Source organism: Physella acuta, unplaced genomic scaffold (genome assembly GCF_028476545.2).
Source record: "Physella acuta isolate Inbredline_101_S28 unplaced genomic scaffold, ASM2847654v3 ptg000639l, whole genome shotgun sequence".
Lineage (NCBI taxonomy): Eukaryota > Metazoa > Mollusca > Gastropoda > Physidae > Physella > Physella acuta.
Genome location: NW_026732158.1, coordinates 182,764 through 203,054, shown reverse-complemented (window position 1 = coordinate 203,054; position 20,291 = coordinate 182,764). Strand labels below are relative to the sequence as shown.

At 41.9% G+C, this 20,291-nt stretch overlaps 1 protein-coding gene across 1 annotated transcript in view; it reads right to left on the bottom strand.

The window, feature by feature from the left end:
* The window catches only part of LOC131948326 (adenomatous polyposis coli homolog), a 41,731-nt gene that overhangs the window by 7,335 nt on the left and 14,105 nt on the right, over positions 1–20,291 (bottom strand). Inside the window, exons 2-14 of the mRNA XM_059309902.1 lie at positions 18,688–18,865; positions 17,772–17,880; positions 15,676–15,906; positions 14,327–14,528; positions 13,350–13,525; positions 12,923–13,040; positions 11,769–12,020; positions 11,032–11,197; positions 9,647–9,860; positions 5,751–8,421; positions 3,525–3,605; positions 1,904–2,040; positions 57–233 (exon numbers count right to left, since the gene is read on the bottom strand). Of these exons, the coding sequence (XP_059165885.1) occupies positions 57–233; positions 1,904–2,040; positions 3,525–3,605; positions 5,751–8,421; positions 9,647–9,860; positions 11,032–11,197; positions 11,769–12,020; positions 12,923–13,040; positions 13,350–13,525; positions 14,327–14,528; positions 15,676–15,906; positions 17,772–17,880; positions 18,688–18,865 (4,712 nt within the window). The remainder of the gene's footprint in view (positions 1–56; positions 234–1,903; positions 2,041–3,524; positions 3,606–5,750; positions 8,422–9,646; positions 9,861–11,031; positions 11,198–11,768; positions 12,021–12,922; positions 13,041–13,349; positions 13,526–14,326; positions 14,529–15,675; positions 15,907–17,771; positions 17,881–18,687; positions 18,866–20,291) is intronic.

Genomic DNA, 20,291 nt, shown 5'->3' with positions numbered 1-20,291 from the left:
CAGAAATGTAAAAAAGCTGCTCTGTTTTTATTTTTACACCAAATGACTTCACCCACCTGATTGTTCTCATCAAATGTCACGGTCTTGGACTCCCCCTTGGTCATCTGGTCAGTGTTGGTGCGCCTGAGTTTTGAACCTGGCTTGGCAGCAGCTGAGCTGGCGTTCTTGTTCTCAATGACAGAGATAACCATGGCTTCTGGCGTCTCCGCCTCCTCTATGCATGTAAGTTCAGCCTGCAAAACAGGAGGTTCAAGTGGGGACTTGTCAATGTGTTGGGAAATGTAAGTATGGCTGGGCATTGTAGTAGCTAAGGTATTAAAAAATACACCTAACCCGTCATACGTTATTTATGATTATTTCTCTTTATCAAGTCCACTTTCAGTCAAACTGATTGGGTTTTTTTTTTAAGGAAGTAGCTACAGTTTTTTTTATTTTTTATTTTTAATTTTAGAGTTCATTTCTTAATCCATATTATTAATCAAATTATTTTTCTATTTGAAGTAGTGTGTATTATTATTAGGGTTTAAAATTAAGGGGTACACTTTTTTCTATTTGATAAAGTGTGCATCAGTCAGCAAGACTAAAAGGGTTAATTTTTTCAGATTTGATAGTGTGTATACCAGGACTGGAAGATGAACATTAATTGTGCCAGTAGCCTGACTTTGGGACAGAGTGGTCTAGAGGTAGATAGCAGGACTGTTAACCCGTAAGTCTCGAGTTCGAATCCGGGTTCAAGTCAGAAGACCGTCCCTGAGTCCACCCAACTCTGATGAGTATTTAACTCACGTTAGGGAAAGTAAAGGCGGCTGGGGGCATAGTGCTGACCATACTATCTCTTCATATGCAGAGGTCACAGAAACAAGTGAACTCTACTTCACTTGCTATTAGACCATCATGTTTGAAAAAGGGATCTTTTAGCCTGACTTTGTGGGTCAAGTTGTGTTTGAGATGACCTGGGTCAAGTTGTGTTTGAGATGACCTGGGTCAAGTTGTGTTTGAGATGACCTGGGTCAAGTTGTGTTTGAGATGACCTGGGTCAAGTTGTGTTTGAGATGACCTGGGTCAAGTTGTGTTTGAGATGACCTGGGTCAAGTTGTGTTTGAGATGACCTGGGTCAAGTTGTGTTTGAGATGACCTGGGTCAAGTTGTGTTTGAGATGACCTGGGTCAAGTTGTGTTTGAGATGACCTGGGTCAAGTTGTGTTTGAGATGACCTGGGTCAAGTTGTGTTTGAGATGACCTGGGTCAAGTTGTGTTTGAGATGACCTGGGTCAAGTTGTGTTTGAGATGACCTGGGTCAAGTTGTGTTTGAGATGACCTGGGTCAAGTTGTGTTTGAGATGACCTGGGTCAAGTTGTGTTTGAGATGACCTGGGTCAAGTTGTGTTTGAGATGACCTGGGTCAAGTTGTGTTTGAGATGACCTGGGTCAAGTTGTGTTTGAGATGACCTGGGTCAAGTTGTGTTTGAGATGACCTGGGTCAAGTTGTGTTTGAGATGAACTGGGTCAAGTTGTGTTTGAGATGACCTGGGTCAAGTTGTGTTTGAGATGACCTGGGTCAAGTTGTGTTTGAGATGACCTGGGTCAAGTTGTGTTTGAGATGACCTGGGTCAAGTTGTGTTTGAGATGACCTGGGTCAAGTTGTGTTTGAGATGACCTGAGTCAAGTTGTGTTTGAGATGACCTGGGTCAAGTTGTGTTTGAGATGACCTGGGTCAAGTTGTGTTTGAGATGACCTGAGTCAAGTTGTGTTTGAGATGACCTGGGTCAAGTTGTGTTTGAGATGACCTGGGTCAAGTTGTGTTTGAGATGACCTGGGTCAAGTTGTGTTTGAGATGACCTGAGTCAGTTGCCTGTTTTTTAAGTTTCAGGTTGTGTTTGAGATAGACCCATGCTCCCTACTCACCTTGTCATTCCCACTTGGTCGAGAGAGTGCTTCCCCCTCCCTGGCCTCACTGCTGTGTAAACTGCTAAGGGAAGACACTCTGGAGAAGCAGACAGGAGTTCCCTCCTCACAGTAGATCTTGGTCTGATCCAAGGCACCTGAAACAGATACATTTAGTTAGATACATTTTAGTTCAAAGTACAGTAGGTGAAGTAGATCTTGGTCTGATCCAGAGCACCTAAAACAGATACATTTAGTTAGATACATTTTAGTTCAAAGTACAGTAGGTGAAGTAGATCTTGGTCTGATCCAGGGCACCTGTAATAGATACATTTAGTTAGATACATTTTAGTTCAAAGTACAGTAGGTGAAGTAGATCTTGGTCTGATCCAGGGCACCTGTAACAGATACATTTAGTTAGATACATTTTAGTTCAAAGTACAGTAGGTGAAGTAGATCTTGGTCTGATCCAGGGCACCTGTAACAGATACATTTAGTTAGATACATTTTAGTTCAAAGTTCATATGGCTCTTGGTCTGATTAACGGCACCTGAAATAGCCTAAATTAGACCAATTTTAGACTAAAGTTCATACATCACGTGAAGATGAGTCTGTGACCTTGACATATGAAAGCCTGCATAGTCAGCACTTTAGGCTGGAAGCAGAAAATTAAAAGAATCTGCAATAGCTGAACTCCACAAACTCCCCTGGAGATTTGAACTCAGAACATTCGTGTTAGAAGACAAGTGCTCTACTGCTTGACCCAACAAATCGGTTAGAATTGGGATAGAAACAATGACATTATCCTACATGTCTATTTCATACTTCATTCACAGTATAAACAGGTACTAAAAAAAATCCATCATTAATAAATATCACAAAGAACAAACTGCTTTCAAAGTGCACTTTTTAAAAAAATAATTAGTAAGTACTGAACATCTGTCGAGTCTTGACAGAAGTTACACATTTCTAACACATCTCTATCTAGTTCATGATGAATGACTCATAAGTTTGTGTTTCAAGACTTTGAACTTCCGCCAATAAATAAAACCAAACAGCTGGATTAGTTACTTCCCCTTGACAAGTTGATCTGTTTCAGCATACAACAGAAACTACCTACTTCTATTTTTAGCATGCCTCTTTGGCTTATCCTTGGAAAGTTATTTTTGACTTCACCAAGTTGTATACAAAACAAAATGGCCTTTAACTGGCAAGTTATTTTTAACTTCAAGTTGTATGACAAAACAAAATGGCTTTTATCTGGCTAGTTATTTATGACTTCACCAAGTTGTATACAAAATGGCTTATCACTGGTATTATTTTTGGCTTCACCAAGTTGTATACAAAATGGCTTATCACTGGTATTATTTTTGACTTCACCAAGTTGTATATAAAATGGCTTATCACTGGTATTTTTTTTGGTTTCACCAAGTTGTATACAAAATGGCTTATCCGTAGCAAGATGGTTAGCATCACAAAGTTGTATACAAAACAAAATGGCATTTCCTTGCCATGTTATGAATGACTGGCCTAATTAAGTTGTCCATAAATAGCTTATTGATAGCAAGATATTTTTGTCCTCACCAAGTAGTGCACAAAACAAAACAACAGAAAGACTAATACATAGGTAGCAAACACCAACCTTCATTAGTGTCAGCATGGAAGTTCATCTGCTCCCTCTGCAGGTCAGAAGACGGACAGCTGGTCAGTGAGGACAGGTTGGCTGCAAGAAAAATGTTAAGCTGGTGAGTCTACACACAGGAAGTTTAACTGGATGTCAAAGCTTTCTTAAACAAGGAAGTTTTTTTAGTTCAAGTAATTAGTACACTTCAACTTTTGGCTAAACAAATTATAAAATAGGTATTGACTAGTAGTGTTGCCATGGTCAAATGGTAAAGAGTTTGGCTGCTGGTTCAAGGGACTGGAGTTCGGATCTCGGTTAGGACTTGCGACTGTAGGATGTAGCTGAGTCCACCCAGCGCTGACTTGCGTTGGGGAAAGTAAAGGTGGCTGGGCGTAGTGCTGACCACACCATCCTTTTATATGCCAGTGTCAAGAAACATATGAACAATACTTAATCTGCCCAATGGATTGCTAGGTCTAAAGAGGAACTTTACTTTTAATAAGCAGTAATTCATTTTTCCGATAAGTATAAATGAGTTGGAAAAAAATGCATACAAAATATTAATTAATATTAGTAAGCAACAAATAAAATTGTTTCCAAACACTCAAATGACTTGAGACTTTTGGGTTAGCAGTCGAGCGCTTTAACACAGGACCAAACTGTCCCACTACTAGCTGTGGAAGTCAATGAATCTATCACAAAGCAACAGAATTAACATACAAGACACAAGTCAATGAATCTATCACAAAGCAACAGAGCTAACATACAAGACACAAGTCAATGAATCTATCACAAAGCAACAGAGCTAACATACAAGACACAAGTCAATGAATCTATCACAAAGGAACAGAGCTAACATACAAGACACAAGTCACTGAATCTATCGCAAAGCAACAGATCTAACATACAAGACACAAGTCAATGAATCTATCACAAAGCAACAGATCTAACATACAAGACACAAGTCAATGAATCTATCACAAAGCAACAGAATTAACATACAAGACACAAGTCAATGAATCTATCACAAAGCAACAGAGCTAACATACAAGACACAAGTCAATGAATCTATCACAAAGCAACAGAGCTAACATACAAGACACAAGTCAATGAATCTATCACAAAGCAACAGAGCTAACATACAAGACACAAGTCAATGAATCTATCACAAAGCAACAGAGCTAACAAACAAGACACAAGTCAATGAATCTATCACAAAGCAACAGAGCTAACATACAAGACACAAGTCAATGAATCTTAACAAAATTACAGAGCTAACATACAAGACACAAGTCAATGAATCTATCACAAAGCAATAGAGCTAACATACAAGACACAAGTCAATGAATCTATCGCAAAGCAACAGAGCTAACATACAAGACACAAGTCAATGAATCTATCACAAAGCAACAGAGCTAACATACAAGACACAAGTCAATGAATCTATCACAAAGCAACAGAGCTAACATACAAGACACAAGTCAATGAATCTATCACAAACATACAGAACTAACATACAAGACACAAGTCAATGAATCTATCACAAAGCAACAGAGCTAACATACAAGACACAAGTCAATGAATCTATAACAAAATTACAGAGCTAACATACAAGACACAAGTCAATGAATCTATCACAAAGCATCAGAGCAAAGATACAAGACACAAGTCAATGAATCTATCTCAAAGCAACAGAGCTAACATAGAAATAGAAGACACGAGTCAATGAATCTATAGCAAAGCAACAGAGCTAACATACAAGACACAAGTCAATGAATCTATCACAAAGCAACAGAGCTAACATACAAGACACAAGTCAATGAATCTATCACAAAGCAACAGAGCTAACATACAAGACACAAGTCAATGAATCTATCACAAAGCAACAGAATTAACATACAAGACACAAGTCAATGAATCTATCACAAAGCAACAGAGCTAACATACAAGACACAAGTCAATGAATCTATCACAAAGCAACAGAGCTAACATACAAGACACAAGTCAATGAATCTATCACAAAGCAACAGAGCTAACATACAAGGCACAAGTCAATGAATCTATCACAAAGCAACAGAGCTAACAAACAATACACAAGTCAATGAATCTATAGTAAAGCAACAGAGCTAACATACAAGACACAAGTCAATGAATCTATCACAAAGCAACAGAGCTAACATACAAGACACAAGTCAATGAATCTACCACAAAGCAACAGAGCTAACAAACAAAAAACCAACTTACAGTTGCGTCCACTGATTCCGCAGATGACAGTTGATCCCGTACGCCTGTCTGTGGTCTGGCTCCCTGAACTACTTGGTGCCCGCTCGTTATCAGACTTGGATCCAGTCCTCTCCAAATCAGCCCCGGTCAACGTCCTCTCAGCGTCAATGACGGTGATGTTCTTAGAGGTGTTGTCCTCGTCGTAATTGTCCTGGTTGCTGGTGTCATTGTCATCTTCATCATCCTCCTCCTCCTCCCTGTCCCCCTCGTGCTTCCCCGCCTGGGTCAGGTCAGTCAGCGAGGTGGCGGTAGACAGGTAAGGGGTGCCCTCGGTGTAAAATGTCCGCACCTGATCATCGTTAGAACTGTTGTCGAGACGCTCGTTAGCCAGGCGTGCTTCGGCGTACTTACACTCCACACAGTGGCGTTCCTCCCTGTACTGGGAAATATCCGGAGCAGTAGGGGCTCCGTTGTCACGGTAACGCATGGAGTAGTTGATTGGCTGTTCTTGGTAACTGTCGCTGCAGGTGTCCTCGGAGACTTCTTTGTAACGAAGGCTGAAGTCTGTTGGTTGGTCCACAACTGAGTCCAGATCTGTTTCGGCGTACGCGCTGAACTGTTGAAGGGGAAGCTGGTGGGATTTGTTTTGGTGCGCAGCAGGCATGGCGTGGTACTGACTAGCACCAGCGTTGAAGACTTTCCCCTGGGCTGGGAAGCTGGGGTTGGCTGGAAGACTTGCGTTGTGCGGATGGGGTTGTAAGCTGGAGAGGAGATGGTAATCCATCGGATGGTTAGACGGGTACGAATGTCCCTGAGGAGTCAGAAACTGGGGCGGATGGTACCTGGGCTCTCCGGCGGCGGGGCGGTAGGGCTGTGGGGTGTGGAAACACCTGCTGGCTAGACGTGGTACAGGTCGGTGGGGTGTCATGGAGCCCGGGTTCTGAACCACGCTAGGTGTGGTTTTCTCATGGTGGCCATGATTTAACTGACCATTTGGCAAGTAGCTGTGCTCGTTCTTGTTAGAATACGGCACTCCCGCCGCGGACGGTTTCATCAGGTCTCCCATACCACTAGTTCTAAACGTCGGGGCGCTGCTCACGCATGTCATATGACTGTAGGAAGACGGATGCATGATGCTGGAAGCTTTGGTTGACCTGTCGGATGGAGTGGCGTTGTTGCCGTCTTGGTACTTTAAACTGTAATTCACAGGCTGGTCGGCCTCGTCTTCTACGGACCGGACCAGCCGAGAGTCTACATTAGAGTTCATCATGTTATTTGGTGGTAGAGAGTTAACGTTCCCTAGACCTGAAGAAGACTTAGCCAACCGGTCAAACATAGGATGGTGACTGCTGTTGTTGTAATGAAGTGAATGCGTGGCCGTTTGGGTCTGGGATGGCGCTGACTGGGTTAAAGAAGACGGGCAGTGGATGCTGGAGGCAGGTTCCACTCCAGCGAACATGGCCACCTCCTGCATGTACTGGACGATGCGGCTGTTTGGGAGGGAGTGCCACGAGGCGTTGGAAGCTGGCGGGTGGTAGCTGCTGCCTAAGTTAGGGCGGCGAGCGTGCGCGGGTGTGTTGTTGACCATGGTGCCACCTGGCCCGGTGCTGGCGCTCATGCTGTGCGGCGTGTGGTTTGGGTGCTCGACCGCCGTCATGCCTTGAGAGCTGCACATGCGCGACGAGGCACCGTAACCAGCGGCCTGCTCTCTCCTCTCCAAGCTGCCCCCCTGGCGTTTGTTAAGCAGGTGTGAGGACTTAGCCAGCATGTTGTGTGCCCGGGTGCGGTCATGCGAAATGTCAGAGTGAGTACTGCCCACGCTGTCCTGGCTCCCGGCCCGGGCGACCCGCTGCGGAGATAACACCCGGTTCCCCACATTCTCCACGCCATTTCTGGGCATCATCTGCCTGCGAGTTAAATGTTTCCTCCCATCATCCTCCTGCCTCTGAACAGACTCAACACCCGCAACATTCCCCGAGGCACCCGCTGGATTCACATGGTAAACAAAACGTCGAGGCTCGCTCTCTGATCTGTGTACGACTTCCGTCGGGGAATTCCTCGGGCTTTCAACATTCTCACACGTTTCCGACAAATTCTGTTCAAGCTCAGCTTCAAGCGCCCGCTGCTTGCGGACATGTAAAGTTGGACACGAGACACCAGCGCCTTTATCCCCATCCATGGACTTACCCCCAGTCACAGATAAATTCCTAAGGGCAGCGGAACTGCCGCTGGAGATCATCTTATGCCTGGAGTGTACAAGATTCCTCAGCATGCTGACGGCCCCCATGTCTCTCAGAGCATTCTGGTCTTCCTCGCACCGGGCTGATAAGTTCCACAATGTCCCGCAGGCGTTGCTGACAATCGTCAGGCTGGTTGAACGCAGGTGATGCAGTAAAATCTGCAGGCAGCCGTTCTGGCGGAGAATCTGTCTGTAGTCTTCTCTGATAGCAACTTGACTGGAGACATTCCGGAGGATTCCTCCGCCGTTTTCTACGATAGCCAGGGTCTTGGCAGCGCTCTTGTAGGTCAACAGCCCCACCAGGAACTGCAAGGCTCCCTCCACAGCGCAGATTTCAGCCTTGTTCTCTGAACAATGGGAAGACAAGTTCCATAATGCAGATAAAATGCTTTTCAGAGTCGTCTCCTTCTTGACCGTCATGGCGGCTTTCATCAAAGTGGTGACAACACCAATCTAAAAAAATGGAAAAGTTAAAGTTATGTCATTAAATATAACAGTGTAATCAAAACCATTACCAGCAGTTAACTTAAATGAGCTTGAGTTAATACTATAAAAACCCAATCATCAACTAGTTCTAAGAGCTAGATAAGAAAAATGGATGAATCTGGCTAAACACATAAAATTTCAGTAAGTTAAAGTGTTAGTCAGACCTGGAGCTTGTAAATTTAACATGTATTTTACCTCTCTCATAGTTTTCATGCGGGCCAGGTAAGCCCTCCCCATCCCCCACCCAGCCTATGTGTGACCTGTATCTTACCTCTCTCAAAGTTTTCTAGCTGGCTAGGTCAGCCCTCCTCCCACCCAGCCTATAAATGTGACCTATATCTAACCTCTCTCAAAGTTTTCTTGCTAGCCAGGTCAGCCCTCCCCCTCCTCCCACCCAGCCTATAAGTGTGACCTGTATCTTACCTCTCTCAAAGTTTTCTTGCTAGCCAGGTCAGCCCTCCCCCTCCCCCACCCAGCCTATAAGTGTGACCTGTATCTTACCTCTCTCAAAGTTTTCTTGCTAGCCAGGTCAGCCCTCCCCCTCCCCCACCCAGCCTATAAGTGTGACCTGTATCTTACCTCTCTCAAAGTTTTCTTGCTAGCCAGGTCAGCCCTCCCCCTCCCCCACCCAGCCTATAAGTGTGACCTGTATCTTACCTCTCTCAAAGTTTTCTTGCTGGCCAGATCAGCCCTCCCCCCTCCTCCCACCCAGCCTATAAGTGTGACCTATATCTAACATCTCTCAAAGTTTTCTTGCTAGCCAGGTCAGCCCTCCCCCTCCCCCACCCAGCCTATAAGTGTGACCTGTATCTTACCTCTCTCAAAGTTTTCTTGCTAGCCAGGTCAGCCCTCCCCCTCCCCCACCCAGCCTATAAGTGTGACCTGTATCTTACCTCTCTCAAAGTTTTCTTGCTAGCCAGATCAGCGCTCCCCCACCCAGCCTATAAGTGTGACCTATAACTAACCTCTTTCAAAGTTTTCTTGCTAGCCAGATCAGCCCTCCCCCACCCCCCCCCCCCCATAAATGTGACCTATAACTAACCTCTCTCAAAGTTTTCTTGCTAGCCAGATCAGCCCTCACCCACCCAGCCTATAAATGTGACCTATATATAACCTCTCTCAAAGTTTTCTTGCTAGCCAGATCAGCCCTCCCCCTCCCCCACCCAACCTAAAAGTGTGACCTATAACTAACCTCTCTCAAAGTTTTCTTGCTAGCCAGATCAGCCCTCCAGCTTAGATTCCTCAGGACACTGGCAGCAGCCTGGATCAAATCCTCATTGGAAGACTTGAGCTGATCACTGAGCGCCTCCATGGAGCCACGCATGGAACACAGCAGGGCTTTGTTCTTGCCGTCCCCGAAGGTCAAGTTCGTCAAGGCCATGCATGAGTACCTGCGCACTGTCATGCTGCAAAAAGAAGGTCAAAGTTCAAACATGGGGACTAACTTTTAAGTGTGAGATGAGGTTCAAAGTTCAAACATAATAAAGCTGCAGTAGAGGGAGGACATGTTCAAAGAAAACTAAAAACGGGCAAACAGGTTTCAAGAAAGAAAGATGTAACTAAGCGAAAAGGTTTCAAAGGGAGGAAAAAGCAATAGTGCGGGTAAGTTTCAAAGGCAGATGTTATAATGTGGACAAGATAAAAAAAAATGAAACCAGCTTATATTGATAGAAAAGTATTGTTGCAAGTTTGTAAGTACTTTTTTCAAGACCTATGTACCAAAATGGCAAGTGAAATACAACATAAAAACATAAGCTACAAGATTATGATGGATGCCAGTACAAATTCCAGCCCAAGTACCCTTTCAAACTGATGGGTCAATTAGTTAGATTACACTTTTTGACTTTCACTAATGAAAAGGTATGTTGTGGTCAGTTCTATGTTTAGCTGCCCGATATTCCTCAAGTAAAATCAAACCTTAATAGATTCAAGGAACCAAACTCTGGGACTATGTTGGTAGTCACATACCCTACTACTCAACCACTTAACCCCATCACCAGTCAAACTGATATTTCCTTGTTTGATTGGTTCTTAGACTGTTAGGGACAAATATAGCACCAAATCACACACCTGTAGCCAGAGACTGTTAAGGGCAGATATAGCATTGAATTATCTGTGGTCAAGACTGTTCGGAAAAGGTATGGCAACATATCCCTCACCTTAAGCCAAAGACTGTTAGGGAAAAGTATTGCACAGAATCACTTACCTGTAGTCAGAAACTGTTAGGGACAGCTATGGAACCAAATCACTCACCTTAGTCAAAGACTGTTAGAGAAGGGTATGGCACCAAATCACTCACCTGTAGTCACAGACTGATAGGGACAGGTATGGCACCGAACCACTCACCTGTAGTCAGAGACTCTTAGGGACAGGTATGGCACCGAACCACTCACCTGTAGTCACAGACTGTTAGGGACAGGTATGGCACCGAATCACTCACCTGTAGTCAGAGACTGTTAGGGACAGGTATGGCACCGAACCACTCACCTGTAGTCACAGACTGTTAGGGACAGGTATGGCACCGAATCACTCACCTGTAGTCAGAGACTGTTAGGGAAAGGTATAGCACAGAATTACCTGTAGTCAGAGACCGGCCCCTTGATCCTGTTGTCTATCTCCAGCAGTTCAGCGATGGCCTGCAGACCTCCCAGGGTGCATATAGCATGCCTGTAATCCTCATCAAAGGACAGTTTCATCAAGGCTGCGATGGCTGCCCCAGGGTGATGGTCCATGTCTGAACAACCTGGACATCAGAGTAAAGTGGGAATTAAACATCTCATCAGTTTACTCTTACTATACCTAACTGTTCAACAGTCGTATACTGTTCTAACATAAATAATGTTTTCTGTCAAAATCAACTTCTTTTACTGACTATATACAGTTTTTAACAATTACTATTTCCCCACTAGCTCTTAAACCCTACAATTTCCACATCTTTACTATTCTTTTACTTTTATCATACCGACATTTTAGTACTAAACCCATATTTTAACCCTAAATATACAGTTCTTAACACTAACTACGCTCAGCTTCAACCCCCATCTACAACCAACTTTTAACCCTATCACTGCCCGACTTCTAACACTACCAAGCATTAAACCCTTATAGCACACAGCATCTGACACTAACCCTGCCAAGCCTTTAACCCCATCCATTATCTAACCCAAACTCTTGCCCCACCCAGCACCTAACCCACCAGCACATTACCCTAACCCCACCCGTCACCCCACCCCACCCATCACTTAAACCTAACCCCACCCATCACCTAACCTTAACCCCACCCAACCACACACATCACTTCACCCCACCCTCACCATTCCCAGAAGCCTCCTCATCCTCCTCCTCGCTCTCCCCTCTCTGCTGGTCACAATGCGCACGTATCTGCTCCAGCATGCGCAGCGTCCTGGCCTCACGCCGGCCCCTCTTGTCGTCATGGTGACAGTGGACGATGTTGTGCAGGGCCGCGGCCGCCCTGGCCCTGGCAGCCTTACTCCCCCTGGTCTTGCCCAACAGACCCGAGTCCTTGTCGCTACCATGGAGGAGCTGTAGCAACAGGGGAAGACAACCTGCGTGACAAGATGACAGATATTGGTTAGAGTTAAAGCATGTGAAAAGTTATGGTTTTATAATATTGAGAGGACTGCATTACAGAGTGTGTTTTTTTTGCCAGTTGATTTTAATGCTAGGTTGTAATAAGGGCATAAGGATTATTTTATTTGGGAAATGGGATTAGGGATAGAGGATTAAGGATAGACAGGATTAGGGACAAATAGGATTAGGAATACAGACAGGATTAGAGATATGGACATGATTTAGGATAAGGACAGGATCAGGGATGTGGCCAGGTTTACAGATATGAACAAGATTAGTATTATGGGCAGGATTAGAGATATGGGCAGGATTAGAGTTATGGGCAGGATTAGGAGCTGCAGCAACAGGGGAAGACAACCTGCATGACAAGATGACAGAGATTGGTTAGAGATATAGCATGTGAAACACAACCTGTACAACAAGATGACAGAGATTGGTTAGAGATATAGCATGTGAAACACAACCTGTACAACAAGATGACAGAGATTGGTTAGATATACAGCATGTGAAATAGGTTATGGTTTTGTCATGAATGTTAAGAGGACTTCAGTGCAGTAAAATATGTGGGTTTTTTTTATGACAGTTGATTTTAATGGTAGGTTTTAATAAGGGCATAGGTCCAGATTAGAGATGTGGACAGGATAAGGAATATTTTATTTGGGATTAGGGATGGAGGATTAAGGATAGACAGGATTAGGGATAGATAGGATTAGGAATACAGACAGAATTAGGAATTTAGCAAAGATCAGGTATATGGACAAGATTAGGTATATAAATAGCAAAGGGAAATGGGCAGGATTAGAGATATGGACAGGATTTTTTGGGGACGCAGACTGGATTAAGTCATGAGCTTGGTCAGACAACACAAGTGACATACCAGACTGCCGCATGGCTATACAGCTGTCCTGTGACTGGGACATAGCAAACAGGGTCCTGGACATGTCGTCTTTGTCATGTGTACCCAGCATGCTCAGCAAGGAGTACACCATTTCAACCTGGAGGGGAGTGACATAAAATATATTCACCTTTTTGAATAAAGTACACTTTGATAAAAAAAAAAAAACTTTATTATATGCTGGCTATATAGTATTGTGACTTATTAGACATTGTAGTTTCTAGACTACATGATGCCTTCTCTAAATAGTACCCTGAGTGCTCTTTCTAAATAGTGCCCTGAGTATTCTATATAAATAGTGCCCTGAGTGTTCTATCTAAATAGTGCCCTTACTGTACTGTTTGGACTAAACCTGTGCTCTACGTGGTGCCCTAATTATACAGGTGGTCCTAAGATATGGATGACTTACTTTGGTCCCCAGGTGTTGCGGCTGGTCCCCAGATGTAGATGAGCCAGAGTGAGTCATGGCCGTGGCGCCACTGGCGCTGCTGCCGCTGATGGTGTTGGTGGAGTTGAAGCTGATGACACTGGCCAGGTCATGGGATGGGGGCAGGGACCCATCTGAGCACATACTGCCGTGGAGGGCTACACAACAGGTAAAACAAAAGAGGTTATGTTTACTTATAAGTGGCAATGATACTAATTTAGCCATAAGTTAACTCCCTTTTCTATCATCTACACAAGTCATCACTGAAACTTAAATCTCTTTATAATTATTTAAAACTAAATTTCCCTTCAAGCATTACATTTTTTTAAACTTTAATTTAAATCACAATTTTTACTCCTTTTAGTTTTTTAGTAACAAAAAAACGTGACATTTTTTTTTTAAATGGGAAGGTGTAGCTACATTGTAGAGCATTTGGTAGCTAGCCTGAATGTCTCAAGTTCAGATCCCAGTCCTGTGACTGTGGTATGTTTCTGAATCCACACTGCCCTGATGGACACCTGACATTGGAGAAAGTGAAAGCAACTGTGCATAGTGCTTAACACACTATCCCCTTCATATGACAAGGCCAAGAATTGTATGAATTCTACTTCATATGCTCAGTGGAACATTAGATCTAAAAAGGAAGTTTACTTACTTACATTATTTAAACTTACTTCTCTTCCCAGTGATTTACATCATCACAAAAGTCTGAAATCCACCCCTCTTCCCCCACCCCAGTGCATGTCACTAAAGAATTATCCCTTTTTAAGAATAATTTAACATCATATCGATGTAACCAAAACTTAAAAAATAAAAATTAAACAATATTTACTTCCTTCTTCTGCTAGTATAATAATGTTAATCTCTTCAAAACTGTGTTAAAAAAGGTAAAAAAAAAAACCCAGCTAGGATTAAATTTCCCACAATATAAATCAATTTGAAAAATGTGAAAATTGAACCTTTGTCTATAGGCCAAGCTCCATGGTACATGACAGAGAGGTTAGGGTTCAAGGGCATGCCTGGAGCAACTCCGTCAGGGATCTCTGTGTAGGTCACCTCCCCTGTTTGGGTAGCTAAACTGATCTGGCCAGTACGGAGGGGCATGCGGTCACAGATGTAGCCCCCTACACCACCTTCTTGATCTGGTTTGATTTTAAACACCTGCACGGAAAGAAAAAATATTTATTGATTTGTTTTCTTGAGATAATGTTCAATTTTGAAAAAAAAAAAAATAAAACCAATGTATATTTTTAAAAAATTTAATTAGGTTTCCACAGAAATGTATAAGCATTAAGGTTGTGGCCTAGAAGTTAAGCGCTAGATTGCTAACCCGAAAGTTTCAAGTTCGATTCCGGGTTCAAGTCAGTAGAATGTCACCGAGGTCACCCAGCTCTGATGGGTAACTAACTTACATTAAGGAAAGAACAGGATGCTGCGGAAAATGCTGACCACACTATCCCTTCATATGCCCAGGTATCTGAAACAGATGAACTCTACTTCATCTGCCCCATGTGTCTTGTGCATGAACAGGAAAGGTTGTTAGATTTAGTGAGAAAATTCCTATTAGGTTCAGTGCCAGACAAACTAAAGTTAGGAAGGGAAACAGAAAATAGGAAAACTAAGATGGACTTAACAGTGGGTGAACCACTGAGCATGGCTGAGGAAAAAATGGAAATAAAGGAATACAATCAGGACACTGCTACGTCTGTTATGATGTGTGTCTATCAGGGTATTTTGATGCAAATGAATATTGGTGCGAGAGATGTAATGAATAAATGAAATGATGCAAGATATTGACATTTTGTGATAGAAACTGGTTGCTGTGGAATGTAGTTCGGGCTAGAAAGTGAATGTGAGAGGTACTCTGTGTGATGCCAACAATAATTTGGTTGAATAAAAAGCTGAACTGGGAAACAATAGGCATTTTGTCAAGTCATTATCGTTTGTCCCGCTGTGAAGTTAAATGATTGAGCCCTCACAGAGGAACTCAAACTACGCTGGTTGTGAAGCTCAAGGTCAAATCTCTCACACAGCCCTAACAATGTCCCTAGAGCTCACCTAGACTACAGGACAGAAGATAAAGAATATTGACCAAGACACCCATGACTAGACTACAGGACAGAAGATAAAGAATATTGATGAAGACACCCATGACTAGACTACAGGACAGAAGATAAAGAATATTGATGAAGACACCCATGACTAGACTACAGGACAGAAGATAAAGAATACTGACCAAGACACGCATGACTAGACTACAGGACAGAAGATAAAGAATATTGACTAAGACACCCATGAAGTTCCTCACCTCTCTGCCCAGCATGGTTGAAGTCCCAGCGTCCCGCACGTCCCTCACATGCTGCCTGCCCTGGCTGATCAGGGCGTTCATCTCGCCCTCGATGGCCCGGATCCTCTCCAGCCTGGCCTCCTGCCGCAGCTTGCTCTGCTCCCCCGAGCCCAGCTTCTCCTGCATGGCCCCCTGCACCCGGTGCGCCTCCACGTCCAGCTGGCGTCGCGCCTGATCGGCTTGTGCAGTGAACTGTAACCAACACATCAACAAGTCAAATTTTATTTTTCCGCTCCATGCTAATACAGGACAGCACAGGTGTGTGTGAACTGTAACCAACATATCAACAAGTCAAATTTTATTTTTCCGCTCCATGCTAATACAGGACAGCACAGGTGTGTGTGAACTGTAACCAACATATCAACAAGTCAAATTTTATTTTTTCGCTCCATGGTAATACAGGACAGCACAGGTGTGTGTGAATTTTTAATCAGAGGATCAACAGATGGATCAGCCTTTCTGGTCATAGGGAGGTAAAACACTAGCCTAGAACATGAAAGTCACACCAGTTCATAAGCCGAATAGAATGATATAATAATTATAAGGTGGAGGGAGGGGATGAATGCACTATTAGACAAGTTATACAAATGGTAATAATTCTGAAAAAGAGTAACAAGTCAGTTACTGATATGGTTAATTGGAGGGGAGGGGAAAGAGGGCATTGTATTAGAGATTTCCAATGCTTTTCATGGTGTTTTTTTTTTTTTAATTTATAAAATGAACATAGCAATGCAGTTCACAGGAGAGTATAAATGATAGAAATTAGATTCATTGAAATGTCATAAGCAAAATCTAAAAAGAGATTATTGAAATGACTTAAACAAAGTCTAAAAGGAATATTCAGTAGCTAATGAGCAAGTTAAAAATGATACCTTAATTTCATTTTGTACTGAAACGCTAGCTAGGATCATTGCTACTAAAAAAAAAACAACTCCTGACCACAAAAGATAACCTTTATGTGACATTAGCAAATATTGATCTCATCTACAATTTCAGCATCAAGGGGAAGGAAGAAGTAATCAATAAGAGCCACATGGATGTTTAGCTCACAAACTGTTTTATGTTTTTCAAGGGAGGAAGGGGAGGGGGACACGATTTTGTGGCTAGCCACGATAATGTTTACCTCACAAACTGTTTTATGTTTTTCAAGGGAAGAGGGGAGGGGACACGATTTGGCTTTCTTTAAGACAGAGATTTTGTGGCTATTAGTATGGGTGGTGTGGCTTGTGGTATAGAGAATGACTAGTAACCCTAAGGCCTGAAGTACGAAAAACCAGACTTGTTTGAGTCTGTAGGACATTCTTGAGTCCACCCAGCTCTGATGGGTATGTGACATTAGGGAAAATAAAGGTGGCAGTGCAGAGAAATCACCACACTATCTCTTCATATACGCAAATCACAGACACCAGTGAACACCAATTATGTATGTTTCAGGGTCCTGCAACAGGCTACATATATGGACATGTATAATCTGGGTTTGAACCCTAGCTTTGTTATTATCTGACATACAACTTAGCCAGACTACATTACACAGAATAGGGATGTTGTAGGGTCCTGCAAAAGGCTACATATATGGACATGTATAATCTGGGTTTGAAAGATTGTTTACAGCTGAGTAGTTTTTTCAAACTTAGTGAAGCATTTTCTATAGGCTAATTCAGGAGCTCTAATGTATCAACATGTGAAAAAAAAGATATATAAATACAGGTGAAAATAAAATTGACTAGTGCTTAAGGGTCGGCGTGGTTGAGTCGGTAAAAGCTCATGGCTGCTAAACCGAAAAGTCTCGAGTTCGAAACCTTGGGTAGATGAGGGTCGTTAGATGGGACAGCCACTCTCCTATGAGAGACAACTCCAAAATCAAACAACTGCTGCCTAGCAGTTTGTTCTTGGTTGGACAAAGGCTATGGAATCAAATCCAAGAAGAAAAGCAGGCTGAAATCGGAGTCAATGGCCTCAATGGTGCATGATAAGTTGAGACGTATACTTAATTGCATTGGAGGGAAACCATTCCAACACTACAATTAAGAACTAAGAAGAAGAAGACAGGTGCTTACATTGTCTGACTGTTGCAAGTTCTCCATTTTCTGGGTGATGGCCTTCAGCTGGTTGTAGAACCACTTCCTGTGGTGCTCGTCCCTCTCCACGTCTTGTAGAAGTTGTTTCCTGAAGGTCAAGGTGAAATCTTATTATTGACAATTTAAGATTTCTTAAAGGTCAAGGTGAAAACAATATTATTAATGACAATGTTAGGTTTCCTGAAGGTCAAGGTGAAATCTTATTAATGACCAATTAAGAGACTATGCTTTAAGAAAATCAAGCAAAAACTAGCTTTCTGAAGTTTATAGCGTTTTCTGAATAAAAAGTTTATGCAAAGTTTTCTCAAAGTTTATGACAAGTTTTCTGGAAAGTAAAAGTTTATAACAAGTTTTCTGGAAAGTAAAAGTTTATGACAATCTTCAGGGACAACAGTTTAAGATTGAAGCTTAAGAAATAACCTTAACAGTGAATCCAATTTAAATGAAATGTCAAACTTTGTCAAATATTTACAGATTATCCTTTACATAGCTAGTTTTAATTTTTTTTAAAGATTTTAGGAAAAATGTTTTTTTTTACTAAATTGACGTTGTAGTGGTTAGCACGGTAAAGCTCATAGTTGCTAAATTCAAAGTCCTGAGTTAAAACCCCTGGATGAGGGTCAAAGCAAGGGACAGCAACAGATCTAGAAAGGACAACTACAAAAGAAAACAATTGCTGCCTTGTAGCATGGTTATTGGATGGACAAATGCCATGGATGCAAATCCCTAACAGGTTGACATGTAATACAACATTACAATCGAGAATCACAAATGAAGAAGAAAAAGAAGAACAGAAGTAATTATGTTTAATGAAAGCAACACTGGGTATAATAAAAAATAATGATTACATACAACGGAATAGACTATTGTTAAATGAATAAAAAAAATTACCAACCTTTCCGTTTCCAATTTTTGTATGAGTTCATAAACATCCACTGGCTGATTCTCAGCACTCTCAGTCATACTAGTCTCCCCTTCCTCCAGCCCAGTGGCAGTTGCTTGCCCCTGGTAAAGGTCATCATCAAAGCTACCATCATATAAGCTGTAGTGGGATGCAAAGGCTGGGTCATCCTCTGTTGACAAACAAAAATGGGTTATGTAATGGATTGGTTACTGTTGTAAATAAGTTATGTAATGGCTGGGTTACTGTTGTAAATAAGTTCTGTAATGGCTGGGTTACTGTTGTAAATAAGTTATGTAATGGCTGGGTTACTGTTGTAAATAAGCTATGTAATGGCTGGGTTACTGTTGTAAATAAGCTATGTAATGGCTGGGTTACTGTTGTAAATAAGTTATGTAATGGCTGGGTTACTGTTGTAAATAAGTTATGTAATGGCTGGGTTACTGTTGTAAATAAGTTATGTAATGGATTGGTTACTGTTGTAAATAAGTTATGTAATGGATTGGTTACTGTTGTAAATAAGTTATGTAATGGCTGGGTTACTGTTGTAAATAAGTTATGTAATGGCTGGGTTACTGTTGTATATAAGTCATGTAATGGCTGGGTTACTGTTGTAAATAAGTCATGTAATGGCTGGGTTACTGTTGTAAATAAGTCATGTAATGGATGGGTTACTGTAAATAAATTATGTAATGGCTGGGCTAATATTTGTTAATTAACAAAATTATGCAATGACCTGGTAGAATTGAATAAATACAACAGACAGTTATAATTTATTATAGAGAAAACATCGAGTTAGCTATTAACAGATAGAAGAGAAGCAAGCACTTGGATTTTTAAAAAAACAAGTTGGAAAGAGACTGTTCAAGAGAAACTTTTAAGAATTGCTATAACGAAAGATTGACATATAATGCAAACATGAGAATTATATATGGTACAAATGTTACAACTTTCCAGCATGGCATTTTCTTGATAATGCCAACAAGACATTATGTGCAATGCCTATAAGTAATATCAACATATTTATATATATCAGTGAGTACTGTCAACATAACATTTCTACACATCAGTGAGTACTGTAAACATGAATTAGCACACTCAACATGACATTTGAACATGTCAGTGACTAATGTCAACATGACACAGGAGAGGTAACTGAGCCCTATCAACTAGCTCAATTACAGAGTAGCCCCACCCTGTCATTAGAGAGGCCTTCATGAGTGGGCTGTTGTTTACAGGACCTGTATTCCACTGATTGCTTAGTTAGCTGGGTGATGGGGGAGAGGGGGGGGAAGGGTTAGATATTTGATAGATAAAGACCAACTATTAAATGACACACCGCACAAATAAACCTAACTGGCCAGCTAAACATGTACATAAGATACTCTATCCATATACACAATCCATATTCACATACACATACATATATGCCAGACTACATGAACAAAATGTAACCAAATGTTCAGCTCACTTGAGCTTATATAGCTCAGATTTGTATAAATATAAAAACAATATGGTTTTGAGTTGGACATTTTTTTTCACAATACTGCTCTTAATTTAAAACAATGTATTTAGTTAAAGGAGATGAGGTTGAAGGT